We start from the raw sequence: 22380 nt of genomic DNA, 5'->3' as shown, positions 1-22380 counted from the left end.
CTACGCCGTGCCGTTAGAGCTGGCTGTCTCTGTTAACAACAGGACTTCGCGATTTCGTAAGTAATCGGCCAGCAGCGCTCGAAGTTACTGACACGGTGGAATGAGGGATGGCATTGAAAGCGTTGGCTATATAAAATGATACAGCCAACACACCCTCAGTTACCCCTCTCCCTAGCCTCCGCAGTGAGGCTTTTTAGCCTCTGAAGGGTGTCGACGGTCGACCTGTCATGTAAACCAAAGCAGTAATGCCAACGTTACGAAAATGAGTTAGGTTCCACAATATCGAAATAATTATGACGATTGAATGTGTAAACAAAAATGTTACATAAAAATAATCTTTAACATTTTTTTTTTCATTTTTTAATCCGTAGTGCTGGGCCCCTGGTCATAGTGGGCCCCTAGGCACTGGCCTAAAGTGCCTTATGGATAATACGGCACTGCAAACGAGAGTAATTTCCGTTGCGCAATAAATAAACGTTCAAGTTCCAACACATTTTGCATCGTTGTGAAGTTCATATACAGAACTTTCGTATAGACATAAAAACGCAAAATTACGCTTGTTTGCCTTCAGCCATAAAGTAGTATATAAAACTGCACATAACTAGCGTTAAAACAGTCACGTGGTAACTATAACTGCATTTATTTTATACTAGGTTAGGTACCCTTTATTATTATGCTACAGTTTCGTCACACACTATTCCTAAGATCTGCCCAACAAGTCCAACAACATCCTGCGAGGGTTTACAAGCTGAATAATTTTATTGCGACATTTTCTTAAACTAGTATATAAATAAAAATGAATTGATGTTCGTTAGTCTGATTAAAACTCGAGAACGGCTGGGCCGATTGAGCTGATTTTGGTGTTAAAATGTTTGTCGTAGTCCAGGGTAGGTCTAAACGGTGATCAAATAAGGAAATATTTGCTTATTTATTGCATTTAATCCTTCAAGGCCCGCGAATCTAGACACAATAGATAATCAATTGTTATGACATTAATGAATGCCGTCTGGGACCCAAGCGGTTAAGGCGGAACAAAGTTCGCCGGGTCAGCTAGTGAATAAATAAAATAACAAAATAAATCTCACCACCCAGGATATCCCGGGCGGAGTCAGGACAAGCAGGCGCAGACGCAGAGGCATTACGTCGCGCGCGCGCGTCCGAAGCGCGTCAGTTGTGCGCCGCCACGGCCGCTGCGCGCGCGCACTTTACGCAGAACTTGGCTCAAGGACAGCGATCTACACCCAAGTATGTTTTACCACAGAATAATAATAATTACTACGTACAGAAGTTTTACTTCGCGAAGGTATTCAAAAAAATTTATGCTCAATGTCATTAACAATATGGTGTAATTTAGCCTGTCTCAACAGTCAAGCAGCATTTTGTTGACAAACGTCAGTGATCGGCACTGCGCCGAAGCTATAAAATGATGTGACGTGAGGTGCCAAACTGCAGAAAATGGCGGAGATGATTTAGCATGAATTATCTCTCAGTGATCTTATTTACCTCTCAGTGTCTTCAGGCAACTTAAAAAAGTACATTCTGTGTTTTATTATTATTTAGGCAGTTAAATACTGCACAGTATTTAGTACATCATTTTCTTTATTTTTTTCCATCATACACAAGAATACGCGTGCGTGAGCCAATGTTCGCTCGTATGTGAGGCCTTGTCGAATAGTAATCCTGTAGGGGGCCATCGTGCGTGTTTTGTTTTCGATGTAAACTCGCGGAGATGAACAGGCCTGGTTTTACTCATTAATCATTTATTTTGACGATTTGTAGGTCTTGAGATGCGCGCCACCTGTGATATAATCTTATCGATTTTACCCATACATTTGTCATCTAAAATCATCGATAAGAATTTATAGTGCCGCATATCTTTTTAGCCCGTTTGGTGGAGGTCGGGAAAACCACCTGGATACAGGCAGCGCAGGTCCAGTCGTTGTAGAAAGCTTCGAGGAGGCCTCTGTCCAGCAGTGGACTTGTTTGAGACGATAACGATAATAATGATTCATTTATATTCACTTCAACTTGTGCCATGAGTTAATCAGTGCAACGTATTCTGTCTGTTTTACAGATACATAAATCGTGAGATCAAATTGAATCAATCGGAAAAATTGAGCAGATGGAACTCTTCGAACATAATCAAAGGTCGAAATAACTATAGTCTGGTCCGGGAGCACGTAGAATTTTGTCCAATGACCCCAAGCTACCCATCCTTATCGCTCGCACACTCACTGCGGGCGCGCGTCGCACAGTCGCGACAGCAATATAATTACGCGTGAGCGATAAGGATGGGTAGCTTGGGGTCATTGGACAAAAATCTACGTGCTCCCGGACCAGACTATAATTACTTTAAACTTTTTTCTAATTGTCAAATTGCTTCATCCACAGATCCCCATCGAGCGTCCCCGAGAAACCAATCCGAAGTTCAGTGATCGCGCAACGCATCAACACGTTCTCCCAACAACACAACCCCTCCCCCCAACCCCCTTCACCCGCCAAACCCCCCCTAAAACTAGAACCGAAACCCCCCCAAGAAGAACCTCAAGAACAACCAAAGACAAGCCCCATGAAGAACATAGACAAAATCAAGCTGAGCCTTGAAAGCCCCTCTCAGATACAATACGAGCCTATAATAGACCCTTCAGTCGACTTAAGTCCGAGTACCGAGACCGAACCGAGTTCGTTCAGTGCCATCAACTACGCGGAGTGTAAAGACAACTCGTACAGAGACATCGAGCCGGATTTGAAGCAAAGCGAGCCAATGATCAAGCAGAATATTCTCGAGAATGATATGTTCGACGCGTCGTATTCCAGTTCGAACGAGAACGATGACGATGATAGCGACAATAAGTTCAGTACGATTAAACGGTCGCCGTACAGTAAGAATAATATCGCTGGGGAGAATGAAAGAGAATTGAGTAGGCAGAATACGGTTATAGAGAATGTGAATTATAAAAAGGAGAATGGGACGACGACGCTTGATGACGTGTCGCCTGAGGGATTGGAGGAGGAGGGCACGATATATGAGGACTTGGATGATGATCCAGGTTTGACCGCGAGGGCGCTGTATGACTATCAAGCTGGTAAGTTTTTTACAGATTCCTTGAACTGAGTCATGAATTTATAACCCTTCCTTTTGATTTTGCCGTAATAGGGTAAAAAAAAATCATGCGAACTGTATCTGTCTGTTATATTTTCACGATTCAACAGTTGGATTTAACATACACTCGACATCAAATAAATCGCACCTTCCGCGACACACATTTTCAAACGTATGCATCCCCACTTCCCACCAATATTGGCACCATTTAAAAGCCTAGTTCTAAACTTCATTTCATTAAAGGAAAGGATTTTACCCCAAAAACGTGTCTTTAGAAGGACCCGGAGTCACTTCTTCAAAATATAGGTAGTTACACTTGAGCCAACTTTTATGGCTATAAAACTGTTAAGTTGGGATTAATCGCTATCCATCTGTTAAAGAGGACACGTGAGATCATTATTTGGTTTTTTAACCATAAAAATTGGTCTAATAAAAATTGATCCCAGAGGTGAGCCCAAAGTGAGGTCTTTTTTCAAGTCACATTTATGGTATATGTTAATCATTTATATATGAAACTAGCGGCCGCCCGCGACTTCGTACGCGTGGACCCCGTTTTACCCTTAGGGGTGAAGTTTCGAGTTTTTTAGGGTTTACCCGGAAATTATTCAAACTTTTCTCGCTGTAAAAACCATCCTTGGACTTCAACAAACATTTAAAAAAAAGAATTGGTAAAATTGGTCCAGGCGTTGTTGAGTTATGCGCTTACCAACACATTTTGCGATTCATTTTTATATTATAGATTAAATGTGTTATTCTTTAAGGATATTTATTGGGCTTTCAAATAACACCAATATTGTTGGGGCACCATGATTGTGTCAGAAGAAAATCTTTAAAGTACACGTCGCGGAAGGTGCGGTTTATTTGATGTTGAGTGTATATTTTTAACTGTAGATGTCTTTTAATTTTCACTTATTTCGAGTGAAATGTTCTTGAACGACGTTTCTTTTACAGTTTTACAGAAAATTCTTTTATGATAATGCCACTTTTGTTAGGTTGCAATCCCACCCCCTTTTATCTAGATACAGGGGTAATTGATTTTTTTGATCATATTGATAGATATGTAATTTTCCACTGGTAATCTCACTATCAACAACTTAATGAATATGTATATAAATTGATTCATTTCTTCCTCAGCGGACGAATCCGAGATCACCTTCGATCCTGGTGACATAATCACGCACATTGAACAAATCGACGCTGGCTGGTGGCAAGGCCTCGGCCCTCAAGGCTTATTCGGCCTCTTTCCAGCCAACTACGTCGAGTTACTACCTCACCCCCGCTAGCCGATTTCCGCGGCAATGCACAGCAATAGTCGGCAACCGTAGCCGATACGGTACTTACAAGATATACGCCAATGTCTGACATTTCAACCGACAATAATCGGTAATTGTACCCGAAAATGCATGGCGATTATAGCTGGCTGTGCATGGCATTTGTACCCGGTAAGGTTTGGTAAATAATTATGGCAATTTTGACAATTATTTTCGTGCAATGTTGGTTGGTAAGTGATTGTAGATGTAGTTCGGCTCAAGCAAACTGGCGCATTTTGAACCAAACTCTCAAAACATGAAACTGTCTCTTAGAACTCTTTTTCTTTACTTTTTATTTTTTTTTGCGCCAGTTTGACACAAATATGGCGGCACTACACGTGTATTGTCTACATACGTAATAGGTAACATTCCAAGCGGGCTATTGCCAGTGTAACTTGAGCCTAACGATTGACTGCGATAGTGTATTAAGTAGTGCGATTGTTTTCCAATGTCACATCAGTGAATGTTACAGTCTTGCATCGATACGCTTTAATTTTCGTGTTACACTGTTATTATCAACAATATTTTTACTTTTTTGTTGTCACAAAAAAAACTTGTCACACTAAATAATCACCATCTAGATAATTTTCTGTATCATTGTTGTGATTGTGACATTGGGAAACACCCTATAATATACGACATAGCGAAAGAATAATGTGTAAGTTAAACTTAGTAGTCGATCAGACCCGACGTGATTTTGGTCTAATTCGCACTAATTTGGAAACTGAAAGCCTTTGGATCCAGGCTAAATTAGATTTTAGCCAAAGATTTGTTATAACCACGATATTTGAACAATAAAATCGAATTATTGGTATTTAAACATTACGATAAAATTGTAACCACTGAACGTATGAAATCGCGAGTTGTCTTTGTTTTGCCTGTGAGACTCGTTCTAATAATACGAAATTATCAAAACAGTTGAAGCTAGTCGCTACGAAAAGAAGTATACTATGGCTCTTAAAATCTTGGTATACAATATAATCGATGTATTTATAAACTGACAAGTAATGGAATATTTTACGCGATATACTCGAGCTTTATTCAAATGAAAGTCATAAGAATAGACTCAATTGCTATGATGAAATGAGTTTGGGCGAAAACAATAACGTTATTGTTTGCTAGTATAATTATTTAATGTCAATTCTATTAGCTTTTTGGTTATAGGAATGTAGGTTTGACGAAGGCTAAGTCGAGGCCTAAACAAAACCATTTGGTGTAAAAAATCCATGATGAATTTAAATAAAACCGTGCCAAAATAATAAATTAATCTTTTCTGAAGGCGCACAACACTCATAAATTATATCTTCCAAAGTAATTGAAGTTTTGTGACTTATAGAATGCGTTTTGTGACTATTACATGTAACATAACATTTAGCTTTTTATGTTATGTTTGATGAGTGTGATAAGAAATTAGTGTTGTGGACAATTGGTTTTTAGTCAAGGGGAGTTAAGGCTCAATTTACACGTATTAAGTAACTAAATTGTAACTTAATTTTAAATGATTAAATTGCATGTAAACATATACTAAATTCTTTTTACTATGTAATTAATCACTGAAAATTAAGTAAAATTTTAGTTACCTACTAACAAGTTAATATGTGTAAATTATCCTTTGGTTATGTGACGTGTAATTGAAGTAACGCAATAGCTACATAATATGTTAATGCCAACTGAATTATAATAAATTGGTGCAAGTTTCATAATTTATTTTCACAAAATAAATGATTATGAGCACTGCATGCACTATTTCACTTTTAAACTTGACATGATACCATTGTTTCATGAAATATTTTTCTTTTGTTAATAATTAACAATGTATTTTAAAATTTTAATAACTGATTATTATACTGATTTAGGTTTTGCGTTGACTTCATTACACGTTGTATTATTATGTTTTATACTGCTCGACAGTGACATATTAATTTTAAGGTATGTTAATGATGTGTACTTTCTTTTATATAATTTTATTTATTAAGTACCTAATGTTTTGTAATTTATATTTAATTTCAGTGTTGTGAATTATGAAATTTGAGAGATTAAAATTAATTAATCATTAACTATGCGATGCATATCGTTAATTTTAAATTATATTTGATTTTAGATAATTTACGTTCGCGGTACGCTCCACATTTTTAGTCAATTTGTACAACTATTAACTGCTAATTGCTACAGTAATTCAAGAATAACAATTACTTTCCAACTGTATATTGCAAGTTTTCGCGACAAAAAAAATAGACAAAGAAGAACCTGTACCTGGTATCCTGTATCTTACTAACTTATAAACCATTATAATTCTTATTCGCATACACAAGGTGTGCTCATCGTATACGAATTCCTGTATATTTTTGACAAATTCGTATGCCAATTTGAATTCTAATGCTTTAAAAATACCTTTTGAAGAGAGTGGAGTGTACCGAGCGTTTGCTCACTTGTTTATCTTGAGAGGTCTATTGTTTGTAATATTGACTTCCGTCTCTGTCACTCATACTGTCACCCGTGCGCGCGTGAGTGAGACAGTGGTAATTTAAATTCTCCTATGTAGGGCTTTAGGGTTAATTTCCTCCAGACTGCTTTAATTTTAGACTTGTACTGCCTTTGCTTTTAGTAGATTATAGACTTCGATTTATTTATACAAGTCCTCTTGAAATGAAAAGATATTGCACGTTGAACAAGTGTTTACCATTGAGATTCAATTTCAAAGAAATATAAAGATCACTTGCTCTAGGGTAGGCCAAATCCTAGATTATAATAAAGACAAAATGATGTACTGACATACATTTAAGCTAATCCTTAATTTCCATATAAGAGCACAACAAAATATTTTGATTCTCAAATTGTAATGCATTTTTATGTACTTCTAAACTAGTCTTGAATTCATTATTTATTAAATTACTTATTTAGAATATTCAGTATTAGTATCATGGTCACAAAATTTTCTAGCATTTGTATACTAACCAATACAAACTTTATGTATACCTACAGGTGAGCTTTTTCAAGTGTATGCGAAACTATAATAAATAGCAAAAAATACTTGTAGGACAGTTTATTTTGATAAAATCTACAGCTTCATCATACGATTTTTGCTATTTGAAACACTTGAAAATTCTGCCTGTATACTTCTGACAATATTTTACTACCCTATATTATTGTAATATATAGAGTTCATACTTTGTATTCCCGTATACTATTATTAACCGAGATGTATATCCAATTAAATATTAACAGTTGAAGTTTTATCATATGAAAGACACTTTATTTTAATGTTTAATTTGTATTTATAAGACGAGCACATTATCTTTACATTCTTTTTAGCAAATATTATTCTACAAGGCACATTGTAATTTATTATGTAACAATAGTTCAATATATCCTTGTAACTTGTGCCCCAATTTAGGGCTCTCGCTGCATAAACATATACTTTTGTTCTATACGATTTTCCTTCTTAAAATTACCAGTGATAATACAGTGTGTCCGGGCTTGTAGTGATCAAACTTTAAGAGCAAAATCTAGGGACAATTTTATCGATAAAAATACTTCAAATTTGGGGCCTGAACCATTTCTCGAAAAATTACATCGATTTAAGTTTTTAATTTTTATTTTACACCTCTTCTTTAAAAAACAAGTGAAAGCGTGGGTAGCTTAACATTAATATGCAAATATTTTATATCATGCGATAGCCAATAAAATTATCTATTAGTAGAAGAAGAAAACAGACACAAATTTCATACATTTTATGGGAGTAAGAATGGATTTAATTAGAAAAATACATTACTTTTTTCACTTCTTTTTCAGTTATTTTCCAACACAAGAAAAACCAGGTCGTTAAGGTATGTTTTATTTGCATTGTATTTTTAGTATTTGAGCTATTCTACAAAACGAATGTAAATTTATTAGTCTACGTCTATTAGTTTCGACGTAATTGTTGAACAAAGATACCCCTTCCCAGCGGTTTCCATAGTAATCGGAATAGGTTGTGTGATTCTTTCAGGCAGTGCATTTTCGCATGTCGCGTGCGCTATGGAAACCGCTGGGAAGGGGTATTTTTGTTCAACAATTACGTCGAAACTAATAGACGTAGACTAATAAATTTACATTCGTTTTGTAGAATAGCTCAAATACTAATAATACAATGCAAATAAAACATACCTTAACGACCTGGTTTTTCTTGTGTTGGAAAATAACTGAAAAAGAAGTGAAAAAAGTAATGTATTTTTCTAATTCAATCCATTCTTACTCCCATAAAATGTATGAAATTTGTGTCTGTTTTCTTCTTCTACTAATAGATAATTTTATTGGCTATCGCATGATATAAAATTTTTGCCTATTAATGTTAAGCTACCCACGCTTTCACTTGTTTTTTAAAGAAGAGGTGTAAACTAAAAATTAAAAATTTAAATCGATGTAATTTTTCGAGAAATGGGTCAAGCCCCAAATTTGAAGTATTTTCATCGATAAAATTGTTCATAGATTACGCCTTTAAAGTTTGATCACTACATGCCCGGACACACTGTATAATATGTAGTAAGAAGTAGGTACGATTGAGATAGTACTAATCCTACTATGCTCCTTTCAAACTTTTTGTAAAATAATAAAACTCAAACTTCTTACGATTTTTAAAGTTTTTATATCAAACTAGAGAAAAACGAGAGCCCTTTAGAATAAAGTAAGACTAAGCTTTGCCTTTGACCCTTCTATACATAATAGAGTAAGCCATGTAAGTGATATGAAATGTATTTTTGGTATTTAGTTGACACACGGTTTTGTAACTATAATGTACCTAATATGATTGCAATATAATTTTCGTGTATGGTGCTCCATTGTAATATAGGTTTACATTTGTATCCTATTTTCAAATAAACAATTCCTAGACCCCGGAAAAATGCTTTTATTTTTATTTTGCACTTCTACTAATGCCCATATTTTTAATCGGAGGAGGTTATATGTTCGGCTCTATGTATGTTTTTAGAATTACTAATTTAATAATGTAGTCAAAATATATAAATGAAACAAAAGTGTAATCTCGTAAAGCATAATTTCATTAATGAATCGTAAACTCATAATATCACACTTAAATTAAATATCGGAGGTAGTTCTTCTTCTGATAGTTTTTCTATCCTTGGACTGTGTTCCCCCTTATAATGTCCGAGAACACTCCATGTCGCGGCACACTTATTTTGTTCACTATATCTGGCACCACCTGAAACAATCCATCCACAAGTACGTTAGAAATTGGATTATTGAGTTTGAAACGCTATTTCACTGTAGGTACTGGGTATTATAAGATAGCTGAAGTTAAAGGCTTGTTACTTAGCGGTTTATCATCAAACAAAACTGTCTGTTCCACGCAGCGGAGGCGCTTATCGACCATTTAACCATTTATCAAACCATTTATTTGTAAAAACAGGAGGCAGGGATAGAGGTAGGTAGTTAGATCGTTTCATCCACGAAGACGCGACCAACCATTCTTCCGGAGTGTTATCGGTACACGCTACATTATCCATGAGTGCACACGCACACTACAATAATGACGCTCGGGTTGCTCGGATCAAACTCCCCGTACCTCGCGCTTCCTCTGACCAAAAATTGGTGGGGCGCGTCTTCGTGGATGAAACGATCTAAAGCCTGGTCCGTGAGCACGTAGAATTTTGTCCAATGACCCCAAGCTACCCATCCGCGACTGTGCGACGGGCGCCCGCAGTTAGTGTGCGAGCGCGACAGCAACATAATTACGCGCGAGCGATAAGGATGGGTAGCTTGGGTTCATTGGACAAAATTCTACGTGCTCACGGACCAGGCTTTATACATAATAATGAATACTTTTTTTTAATGCATAACAAGACAGTTATTTGACCACAATCGCACCTGATGTTAAGTGTCTAGTGCCCGTTTTCACCATCAATCCCTAATTTTTAAGTGACCCCTATGGTAACACATAACAGGAATTTTGTTTTCATATGGGTCACTTAAAAATTAGGGATTGATGGTGAAAACGGGCATAGGACTCCTTATTGTTACGTACCTTGATCCGCACCTCCCTCGGCATATACTCGTGGAAGAACTGGTAGAAGTCAAAATGCGTGGTGACCACACCCAACCGCGCCATTTCTAGTTTCAGCGCGTCCACCGCCGGCGCCGGCGCCACAGGCACGCGCCGCAGGTCCTTGGCGAAGTGGTATATGGTCTGCACTAGCTTCTCGGCGCGCACGCGGGCTTTGTAGTCGTATCTGGGAAGTAATAAGGGCTATATTTGAAAGAAGAAAGAAATAGAATTTATTGAACACAGTAAGCACAAATATAAACAATAACAACACAAAACGAATATATAAAAAATAGTGGGCCACTGTGTCAATAGGCTCCCGCTCATTCGCGATCGGTATTTCGTGTTATTGGCATGTAAGGTAGGTAACTTTGAAGTGGCTAAGACAGTGGCGCCATCTTGTGAGGAGAACTCGCATTAGCTCTGACTAAGTAAGTATGGTTCTGTCGTGGTTCTGTGATTCGCCAGTAACATCATTTGTTAAATGACAAAATATGCCACTTTTTTATGTGTGTTGAGCACGCTATGTGGGTTTGAATCAACATGATTTTCGAAAAATAGAGCCCTTTACGCTTGCATTTAAGAAGTCAAATTGCATAGTTGCTGTTTAAAAAATTTTAAGACCGAACATGCAACTCAAATCTCAATAATTTGTCTGGTTTTTATGTGTCAACTTTAGACAAATAAACGATGCTTACTTGGACTCCAATTTGCTCTCCAAAAACTTGTACAGTCTTTTCGTAATCCACGACGCGTTGCTCGGCTGAAATCTCTTAGGCGGCTTGTACTTCATATCCTCGAGTAATTCTGGCGGCAGATCGTCCAATGGTATCAGGGCAGACTTCACTGGCTTGGCTTTAGGCTTGCTGGCCGCTTTGTTAGGCTTTCGTGAGGAGAACATCGGCCTAGCTGGCACTTTGAAAGGGTTCAGGACATCTGTTGTGGGCGCTTTTAGAGAATTCCTTACTGCTTCTTGCTGTAACATAAAATATGAATAAGAACCAGCAAATCAATTACTATTGATTTATATCATTGACTAATAATTAGAATTGTTTTAATTTTACATTTGCTGATTCTGTCGCAGTTGATGTGCATTTCGCAAAAAGCGCACTTTTCTGTACTAAATATTATACCAAAAAATGTTAAACTTTAAATTTAGTATGAAAAAAAAACGCGCACTTTGTGAAGTGCTCATTTTGCAAAGAGCACACTGAAAAGCAGCAGCAATAAAGAAGTATAAACAGGAAACTATAGTTAATCAGAACTATAAGAATCAGAAAAAAATACTAAAGCTTGAAGAATAAAGAGCAAACTTACCATTTTTAAGTTCCGTTCCATGTTTTGCATTTTAATTTTCTGCAAATACATTTCCAACGTGGTCTGTCTTGTTCGCTTCGACACGTCATGATTGGATTCCTGTCTGTCTTCTTCTACTGTCATCTCACAATCATCAGGAACCATCGACGCTTCAGGTAGCTGGAGTTCTGTGGAGTTAGCTTGAGGGAACTTAGCAGTCACTTCACTTATCGCCGTTTGTCGCTTGGCCGATTTCTCCATGACCAAAGCGCGTAAGGATTTTCTAGGAGTGAAGTCTCTGCCGAAAGTTTGACGGAGCGTCTTCCTAGTGGTTCTATGGGAGTCCCACCCTGATCCTTCTGCGCTCGAATTGGTTGTTCCATCAGATATTCCCGTGCTTTCTCTAGGTGGGGCCAGACTTGGTCTTATAGTCATATTTTTCAGCATAGTGGTTTTTCTTACACTTGTGTTGCGGCCTTGCGCTGTAAACGATTCCAGTTGGTTCGTTTTGTCATGTAAAATTGCTTCGGGTGAATTAACATTGGTATCTTTCTTCTTTCTGTGGCGGCCGGTTGTGTCGTGTGAGTCGTTGGGTGCTTCGTAGTCAGATTGTTGTTGGTCATTGGAGTCCTCGTTTTCTTGATGTTCGCTTTCGTTTTGAGCGTCATTGTCAATGTCATTATCCATTTCGGCGCTTTCGTTTTGCGCATCTTCTTCTTCGTCATCATTTTGTACTTCAGCGCTTTCATTTTGATCTTCTTCCGTATCATTTACTTCGGCACTTTCATTTTGCTCTTCTTCCGTATCATTTACTTCGGCACTTTCATTTTGATCTTCCATTTCATTTACTTCAGCACTTTCATTTTGATCTTCTTCTGAATCATTAACTTCAGCACTTTCGTTTACTTCTTCTTCATCATCGTTTTGTTCGTTATCGCTTTCGTTTTCTTCAGCATCCTCTTCATTTTGTACTTCAGCGCTTTCGTTGATTCCATCTTCGTCTTCCATGTCGTTTTCGTCTTGTACAGCACTGACTTGTTCCATTTCTGCGTCACTGGCATTTCTATCATCATCCTCTTCTATTTCACTCTGATTTTCAACTTCATTATCTTGATCTTCGGCTGAACTCTCATTTTCAACTTCATTATCTTCTTGATTTTCTTCGTCTTCTTGCTCGCTGTCCTGTACTTCTTCTTCTTGCTCAGATTGTACTTCAGGTACGCTTTGATTTTGGTCTTCCGCTGCACTTTCATTATGTGCGTTATTTTCACAATCTTCATGATTTTGTACTAGACTGTCATTTTGGACATCCATTTCGTCTTTGTTTTGTTCTGTCTCACTTTCTTGTGCCATACTAACTTCGTGATCTTCGTCTTGTTTAATGATTTCGCTTTGATTTTGTAATTCAACATCCTCATTCTGTTCTTCAGAGTCGTTTTCTGGTTCTTTCGATTCACTTGCTTGTTCTTCTATGTCATTTTGAATCTGATCTTCATTTTCTTCTTGTATTTCTTCATCAACGTTTTCATTTAGTTCCTCTTGTTCATCTTGATCAAGATTGTCACTTGCATTTGCTGCAATCGCTTCTTTGTCATTTCCTTTTTCTTGGCTTGTATTAGACTTAACTTGACTAATATCTCTATTTTGTTTTAAGCTTACATTATGATTATTCTTACTTTTGTTTTGGTCATTACCTTCATCACAATTGTCAACTTGATCAACATTGGCGACGTCATCATTATTTTGGGCCTTGCTTTGATCAGCCTTATCTTTTTGCAGAGAATTTGAGTCTCTGTAGCTTTTGTTTTTGACAACAGTGTTATTATCTTTTTTCTGTGTTAGTTCAACTTCCATTTCTACATCTTGTTCCTTTTCTGGACTCATTTTATGCTGGCTAACATTATTTTGTTGATTTACACTGGGTATTTTGCTCTGATTTACGTTTTTATCTTTCACTTTGCTTACATTTCGTGACGTAGCGTGGCTTTTATTTTGTTTGTCTTCTTCATTCATGCCCATTGTCTTTTCTTTTCCTTCAGTAATCTTATTTGTAGTGCTTTGGATTGTAATATTGGTTTGGATGCCATCATGCTCATTATCATCAACTTCACGTTGATCTTGCATTTGCTGTTCATGAATTACTTCACTTTTATCATCTTCATCATCATATTTCAGTTCTTGCTCTTCGTCAGATGGTTCCTTTTCAATTTGCTCAACTGAAAACAAGTGAAAAAAGTGCTTTAACATCAATCAATCAAAACTTAACTGTACAAGGTTCAAAAATTTATTAAATAATGAATACTTACCAGTACTTTTAGTTTCAGTTTCTTTAATGTCAGGCAATTTACTCAATCTTGGTCTTTTAACTGGAGTTTTAGCTGCGGCCATCATATCCTCCAACTGGTTTTCGACCATGGTAGAAGATGGAAGCATTTTCCACTCCTCCATTTCAATGTCAGTTGTAATACTAGAAGTAGGCGAATGCTCGCGTTTTCCTCGCGAAGTGGCACTGTCACGTCTCGTGTCCGGTTTCTTTGGAAATCCAAACACTTTGGGTTGTATTTCAGATATTTCATCTTCACTCTCGGACACAATGAAGTCAGCAAACATATTCTTACGCTTGGTCCCAGCCCGGTTGCCGAAGAGACTTCTGACCTGTCCTTTGACTTCCGCAGCGACATTTTCTTTGGTTTTATTAACTGTTTTGTTTGAAGACAAGTTTAGCAATGCAGCAGGAAATACCGGTTTTGACTTAGGCCTCGTTCCTTGACCAAAAAGGTTTTTTGGTGGTACATTGACTGTTTTGTCAGCTGCAGTTGATTTGTGAAGCTTTGCTAGAGTCTCTCTAGTACCGATAAGTTGGCCGAATTTGTTTTGAGCTTGATCTTTCTGTGTAAAGAGTTTCCTTTGAGGGATGACTATGCTGCTGATGGATTCACTATCGCTACTGTCTGGAAGATCTAATGTGTAGTTTTTTTTTTCTTGGCTGAAAGATAACAAAAGGAATGTTATTATTTATGATAGGAAGAAGGTTTACAAAATGTCCATAGTAAAAGTAGCTATGTCTATAAACAAATAATCACAAAGTGACCCATTAAACATAATCAGTTCCTGGCAGTAATTTATATTGGCACTCATTTTATGATGTAGAAATACTTTACTGAAACAGTAAGAGTAGGCGCACACCATTGATTTTTAGTTGGCCGATAGTTGTGCCCGATTTTAAATTGTATGAAGAATCGGCCAAATCGAATCGGCGTAGTGTGCACTCCCATACATGCCCATACTGATCAACTGCCCGACTAAACTATCGGCCGACGAAAAATCAACGGTGTGCGCCTACTCTAAGAGCTAAAGTTTTTTTAAACAAACAACACATCATTACAAAACATAACAAGTTATGATGTAAAAATAATAGTAAACTGATGACAGTTTAAATTACCTCAAAACTTCAATATCAATGTACTCTTCAACCGCTTCATTTGTCTCCAAAACTTTATTATCATTTAGAACCTCCATGACATCCCTGGAGTTATCGTTCAGTTTCCTCCACCAGCTCCTACCTGGGTTATCAAGATAATATTAAAATAAGACTAAACTGGCTGCAGAAAATCTAGAAATCTAGATGGCTATGACATATTGACATAAATTGATAATAAGATAGATACTCTAATGTTCATTACATAAAATCTCGACACACAACAGCCAAGTTCAAGAAATGGAACTGGCTAGCCAACGCCGAGTGTAATATTACACGAACCACTTGGTGCCACTTTTGACCCTTTTATAAATAATTGACTGAATCAATATTTTTATGTCAGAAATTCTAGGTTCTGATGCGCATAGATACACAAATTCTATCAAGAATTATGATGCTAGCTTAGAACCAGCATGATAAATAATGTATACAGAAAGCCAGTGTCATTATTTTTAACTATAAACAATTCTATAAAATTTACTAACGTCTAGGTTCCTCAATATCAGTGTCATCATTCAACACAGACCGTCTGCTGGGCGCTGGAGACAGAACAAACGAGTCCTTATTGTTTTCTTTAAACTGGGCTAATGCAGACAGCCTCACTGAGGTGGTAGACCGAGCAGGTGAGCCAACGCTGCGTGTTCGAGATTTGTATCTCCGAGGAGTTATTGGGGCCCCCTGCGACCGGGCTGGAGACGGAATCCTAGATTGGGACATGCTTCAGGCAGCTTTTAACAATACACCACACAATACACAAGGATTTATCACACTTTTGAAGTGTTCTCTACACCCATCCGCGTCATGTAGTCGTGAACTAGTATTTCACAAAAATTGTACCACCGCGTGCTGTGAAACTGCGATTTACAGTATACAGTGTCAATCTACACTAATCTACATTAATTTCTATTAATTACTGCCCACTGAAATAAATTAATGTAACGAAAACAGGCAAGCAAAACAAAAACACAAAAACCGTTGCCTGTGGGTCTAGACAAAGTGCAAATTATAATCGCAAACCAGTCGAAAAGTGGTCGAAAAGCCCCTATTTTGTATGGAGTTTTGACAGATTCGATTTTCGATTCGATCAAAAAGTGCGTTTTGTCTAGGGGGGCAGCTTCTTCTGTTCTGTCAAACTAGTTTTAAAAATAACACGTTCCGTTTTACACTGTTGTTATGATTTATGTATGTCTTTGTTCTTACAGCTTGTAAGTTACAAGGTCAAGGACTGAGGGCAAGCTGTAAATGATGTCAAATTTCCGTGTTATTAAAATAAAGGGCTCATTAAATATTAAAAATACATATTAAAGTCATCAATTGTCGACATTTTAATAGATTGATGTTATCAAAATACTACTTATAACGGAACGTTATTCGTTCAGAAACAATTCATTCGTTGTTAAAATTTTATAATGTTCAAATTATGTTTCATTAATTGAGTTAATCTTTTTTAAGTAAAAAATATTAATACAATGAATAAAATATGCTTAATTTGTTATTTAATGACACAAGAAACATTGACAGTTGGTCAACTGGTTGAATGAATGCAACGGCAAAAAAAAAATTATAGGAAGTCATTTGTTTACGCGGCAACTTTGAAAAAGTTTTTACCTTTCTCGTTGCTCTCGTACAAAGCGCGTAAATTGTTTTGTAAAAAGTTGTTGGTAATGTAGTTTTTTGTAGTCTGACGTCCGTAAAAAATTGTATGTGCGATACATTAAGGCCGGGTAGCAGAGAAAATGGCGAAAATGGGGTTTTCAATTTTCATTTTTGAGGTACTAAACAGTAAAATTAAAGGCTAAGATTTTTATTGGGCATAGTTGAGGATATTTTCTAGGGCTATTAACGGATGGAAACACGAATTGATGAAGTTGACTCGATAGAACAGGGGTCACCGATTAGTTTCGGTCGGGGTCCATTTTTAGAAATGAAATGACCTTCGCGGTCCACACATATTATAAAAAAAAAAATTATTGAAAAAAGGTAGGTAATTACGGAAATTACAAAAGTTACATATCAATGAGAAAAGTGACATTTTTTATTGTTAATTATCTGTCTGAAGTTTGGAGTGGAATTGGTGCAAACTATTGACATTAAATCCTGAAGATGTTCATCAGTAAGTCGAGATCGAAATCTATTCTTAACGAAGTTCATCTTCGAAAATGCTGCTTCGCAAATATATGTTGACCCAAACAAAGTGAGAAGTTTCAAAGCTAATTTTTGTAGTTCTGGATATTTATTACCACACACAAATTTTATCCAGAACTCTTCACTGGAAACTTCGGCATGTTTGTGCTTTAAAACTGTGTTTTCTTGGAAATCGATCATTTCGATCTGCAGAATAGCTTTATCACTCCCGAAAACACTTGCAGCTTCGCTGCTCCATTCACCATCGGGTTGCAGAGAGTAAATACTGCTGAGGATTTCTACAACATTCTCAATTTTCTTAAAATCAGCGAACCTTGTTTGAAATTCCGATTTGAGATCTGAAATGAACGTCTTGTATTGGTTGACGTCAATCTCATTGTCACTGCTGATTATTATTTTTTTTAAATTAGGAAAGTGTAAGCATTCATTACTGATATCATTAATAAAGAGATCTAATTTCCGCGAAAAACTTTTCACTTCTGACATGAGCTCCCATATAAGCTTTCCCTTGCCTTGAAGTTTAATGTTCAAGTCATTGATATATTTGAAAATATCCGTTAAAAAAGCAATGACAGCTACATTTTCTTTTTCGTTTAGAAAACTTAAGTAGGCGTTTGCTGAAATCTGATTGCTATTGGAAATATATGTCTTCAAGTGCTCTAAAAGGCTGAAGAATCTTTCCAATACGCAGCCCTTACTCAACCATCTCACATTGTTATGCAACAGTAGATCGTCATATTGTGCATTCACTTCTTCAAGAAATGATTTTAACTCACGATGTTGCAGTGATGATTTTGCACGTAGAAAATTAACTATTTTCACCACTTCTTGCATAACGCGCTCAAAATTATGATTGAGTTTACAGCAAAGCACTGTTTGGTGAATAATACAGTGGAAAGAAATCAAATTTTCGTTGCATCTTTCATTGCTACTCAAAAGGTGAACAAGTCCTTTTTTACTTCCAACCATTGCTGGCGCGCCGTCTGTAGTTATCGATAAAAGCTTTTTCAAGTCCAACTCGTCTTTATCAAAATAATCAATCACTGTTTTGATCATGTCTTCTCCTCGAGTTCTTCCTAATAATGGCAAAAGAGCTAATATCTCCTCAACAAAAGTTTCTCTCGTTTGATCCAGGTAGCGTACAAAAATTATTAACTGCGCCGTATCGGTGACATCGGTTGATTCATCCAAAGCCAAAGCGTAATAGTTCGCATTATGTAATTGCCGCTTCACATCATAATGTATTTCTTCTGCCAAAACATGTATATTTCTTGTGTTAGTTGAAGCTGATAATGGAATCCGTCGTATCATCTCAATAACATCCTTTTTGCTCTCAAATAAAGCACTGCCCGCCTCGAGAAAACATTCTTTAACTACTTCTGCATCAGTAATTGGTTTCATGTGCTTAGCAAGAGTCCATGAAATACGTAAAGAAGCCTCACCACATTTTTCCTGATCAGTCATCGAGCGATTGATTATCTGGGTTGAAGATGAGTAACTCGATAACAAACTTGCAATTTTAGACTTACGCAAATCACTCCTAATTGGAAAGTTTTCGGCAAATGATTTATGTTTGGTATCATAATGTCGTTTTATGTTCGAGCTTTTGATCAACGCCACTGTTTGGTTACAGATCAAGCACATTGGTTTTGCTCCAGGACGACTTGGCAGCGTAAAACAATATAAATCGGTCCATTCGGGCAAAAACTGTCTATTTTCATCTTCGACTTTCCTTTTTTTCGGTTCCATAGTGATAAAACTCGCTAATGTAAACAATTATTTACTTAAACATTAAGTAAACAAGAAAATGCGCGTCGTCGTCGTGGCGTCCTTGACTCGGAATTAAAACAAAACACCAGTGTTGCCAGTAGGGTCTTGTCAGAAATTACCAGAAATAGAAAAAAAATTAACCTTTTTGAAAAAAAAGTAACCCTCACGCGATTAATATCATATTAATTCATAAAGCTGATTCGTACTAACAACTTTCATCTTCGACTCTTATCTTAGCAATCAGCCAAAATTCATACAATGTGTTAAAATTAATTGGAAATCATCAACATTTTGAAAGTGTCACGTTTCAATTTAAATAATTTGTAAATTGACACTATTAATATTTTTTTACTGAATAACCTGTAAAAGTTAATTCTACAAATTCCGAAAAATCACCTAAAAGTAACCTTTTCATTAATGTAGGTAACCTAAAAGTAACCAAAGCAGTTCAAAAATCACCTAAAAGGTTACAAAAGTAAACTTCTGGCAACACTGCAAAACACTATCCCCGCGGCCGGCCGGGCAGCACGATCACGTGACATGACACGTGATCCCCGCCCCGCTTTCTTGTCGCGCGCGCGCGACGCCGCGCTTCACCACCGCGCGACGATCAACGCTTATGCGATGCGATCCGCAATCTCTTTCTTGCTTGTAAGCTCGTAATAACTCGGTCCGCATACAATGGGTCGGCGGTCCGCAAGCGGACCGCGGTCCGCCATTTGGTGACCCCTGCGATAGAATATATTCCCAAAGTTACCTCTATTCGTTTTCTATTTATGGTTTTATTTTTAAAATAAGCGATTTGAGATTCTAAATCTTTTACTAAACTAAAGTTCAGAAATAACTTGAGGGCTTTTAACGGATGAAATTTTTATATTGCGTCTTATTTAGTTACTATGTTAAAAAATGTGGAAAAAATCGTCCATGACGGCTTGGACAATCTCAATCAGTCGCGCGGTGGCGCTTACGGAGGACGGACGCGTGTCAGTTTTTTGGCCGTGACAGTTAGCGATTTGTCAATATTTTTGACAATGATGACTTTGATGAGTCACAGTATAATAATATCAGTGTTACTGGAGAAAGCTTAAATTTTTGATAATTAAGAATTATCAATTTTGTCTGTCAATTTTGTCTACCTATTGAAATTTAAATCGTTCGCATCCTTTTAAACGAAGACTCTACTCATGATACATAGTACATTCCTCAAATATGAGACAAAACCAATGAGTTAAAATTACATTTTAATAGTACCTACATACAATCGTCTTACACTCTTTAGAAGAGCACACTGACACAAATAAATAATAAAAAATACTGTCTAAGGTCTGTAGCTAAAGGTCTAAGCTGTAAGATAGAAGAATCTTCTAGCCAAAAAGATGGCAGATGCAGCAGATGTCAACGGATTTAAAACTGGAGTTCATATGACTCCTTGTAGACTTGAGTCTCTAGAGCGTCCCTTCCTCCACCATGCGTAAGAATGTTTCAAAAATACTGTCTAAGGTCTGTAGCTAAAGGTCTAAGCTGCAAGATAGAAGAATCTTCTAGCCAAAAAGATGGCAGGTGCAGCAGATGTCAACGGATTTAAAACTGGAGTTCATGTGACCCTTTGTAGACTTGAGTGTCTAGAGCGTCCCTTCCTCCACCATGCGTAAGAATTTTCAATAAAATACTGTCTAAGGTCTGTAGCTAAAGGTCTACGCTGCAAGATGGAAGAATCTTCTACCCAAAAAGATGGCAGATGCAGCAGATGTCAACGGATTTAAAACTGGAGTTGATGTGACTCCTTGTAGACTTGAGTGTCTAGAGCGTCCCTTCCTCCACCATGCGTAAGAATTTTCACAAAAATACTGTCTAAGGTCTGTAGCTAAAGGTCTAAGCCGTAAGATAGAAGAATCTTATAGCCAAAAACATGGCAGATGCAGCAGATATCAACGGATTTAAAACTGGAGTTCATGTGTATCCTTGTAGTTTTGAGTCTCTAGAGCAGTGGTTCTTAACCTTTAAGTCATGAGGGACCATTTTACCAAATTTCTGTCTTGTCAGGGACCACCTCATAATCGGTCAAAACCAGTTTGACTGCAAAAATCAGTTAAAAGTGGTTTTGACCAAGGTGTGCAAGTGCACATCGTGGACCACTTGGAATGCCTCCAGGGACCACCAGTGGTCCGCGGACCACCGGTTAAGAACCACTGCTCTAGAGCGTCCCTTCCTCCACCATGCGTAAGAATGTTTCAAAAATACTGTCTAAGGTCTGTAGCTAAAGGTCTAAGCTGCAAGATAAAAGAATCTTCTAGCCAATAACTTTAAAACTATAATTTGAACGAATTTTGCTATTAGTGGACAAATTTCTGCTCACGATGGACTAATTATCTGCTATACTCTCGACTCTCTAAAGCACAACATTTATAAAAATTTTGCTGCGGTAATGCACTCCAGGTAACAGTGTGTGATGCTCATTGCTCATAGTGATTTTCGATACAGAGCCCCGTACATACGTTATACATAAATTATGGAAAGAAAACACCCAGACCAATACAAACAAATATGTATGCAATTTTAGTATGATATTTTTATTTATTAATAAACAAAAAGACTGAACAAAATTGATGCGTGTACTGATTAATGTAATTAACCACATGCAAAGCTTTGTGAATTGCAACAACTATAATTTATTATCCAAGCTCTAAATAATCGCTACTACGAGTAACTGATCATAAAATGTTTTTCCAATCGCTCAAGCTCCCGAGGATCTACCGATAGGTCGGGTGACGTAATCTTGAAATTCTTTTAGCCGGCGCGGAACTTCCGGAAGGTCGGGTGACGCCACGCCTCTTTGAACCGTGTTTACTTTGGCAGTTATATTCTATATTTATTCGATTCTAAAATATATTCCCAAAAATTTTGAAAGTTGTTTTAATTTGTATCACTTGGATATGATTTGTATTAGAAAGTGCTGTGAGTGTGACGCTTGAACGGAAGGAAGTCAACCTAACCTAACCAACTGCGTATTTCTAAACTGCGTATTTCTATACTGTGTAGCCGCGAGAGCTCTTTGGCGCGCTGTCTTCGGCGAAGTATTGCGCGCGCAGATTTTGACAGCGCGAAATACCTACTTTAGCAGAAATACCAAGCCTTAAAGCTTTTGAGCGTACACGTGGAATTTGTAAGTAGGCGAAGGTGAATATTGTAAGTATTTTTATGATTTAAAAATTATATTAGTACCTAAGACCTTTCAATAATT

The 22380-nt window shown here is 37.1% G+C and overlaps 2 protein-coding genes across 3 annotated transcripts in view; one reads left to right on the top strand and one right to left on the bottom strand.

Moving 5' to 3' along the window:
• LOC135077450 (drebrin-like protein) overlaps window positions 1–22380 on the top strand; it is a 229056-nt gene that overhangs the window by 17783 nt on the left and 188893 nt on the right. Inside the window, exons 6-8 of one of the 2 annotated variants that reach the window (XR_010258460.1) lie at window positions 1093–1245; window positions 2392–3086; window positions 4238–5754. Coding sequence is in view for 1 of the 2 variants with exons in the window: in XM_063971999.1 (XP_063828069.1) it covers window positions 1093–1245; window positions 2392–3086; window positions 4238–4386 (997 nt within the window). In the remaining variant the exon portion in view is untranslated. Of the gene's footprint in view, window positions 1–1092; window positions 1246–2391; window positions 3087–4237; window positions 9294–22380 lie in introns of those variants that run through there. The other variant, XM_063971999.1, reaches the window with a different exon arrangement.
• Window positions 9429–16198, bottom strand: LOC135077416 (FK506-binding protein 5-like). Its single transcript, XM_063971950.1, has 7 exons — window positions 15710–16198; window positions 15189–15309; window positions 14053–14732; window positions 11768–13962; window positions 11149–11426; window positions 10433–10637; window positions 9429–9610 (listed from the first exon to the last, which is right to left on the bottom strand). Exons 1-7 carry the CDS (start codon window positions 15939–15941, stop codon window positions 9524–9526), a joined length of 3798 nt encoding a protein of 1265 aa, XP_063828020.1. The 5' UTR covers window positions 15942–16198; the 3' UTR covers window positions 9429–9523.

The sequence above is a fragment of the Ostrinia nubilalis genome, chromosome 13 (assembly GCF_963855985.1).
Source record: "Ostrinia nubilalis chromosome 13, ilOstNubi1.1, whole genome shotgun sequence".
Taxonomy (NCBI): domain Eukaryota; kingdom Metazoa; phylum Arthropoda; class Insecta; order Lepidoptera; family Crambidae; genus Ostrinia; species Ostrinia nubilalis.
The sequence above is the reverse complement of the archived record's forward strand: the minus strand, read 5'-3'. Positions and strand labels throughout refer to the sequence as shown.

What these genes read in the sequence shown, in the direction of transcription:
- LOC135077416 (XM_063971950.1), bottom strand. Translation starts at nt 15,941, where the DNA reads ATGTCCCAATCTAGGATTCCGTCTCCAGCCCGGTCGCAGGGGGCCCCA. An exon ending in ATTGATATTGAAGTTTTGAG is followed by an intron (nt 14,733 to 15,188) that starts GTAATTTAAACT and finishes GTTATCTTTCAG; the next exon opens with CCAAGAAAAAAAAAACTACA. An exon ending in CGAGGGAGGTGCGGATCAAG is followed by an intron (nt 9,611 to 10,432) that starts GTACGTAACAAT and finishes GGATTGTTTCAG; the next exon opens with GTGGTGCCAGATATAGTGAA.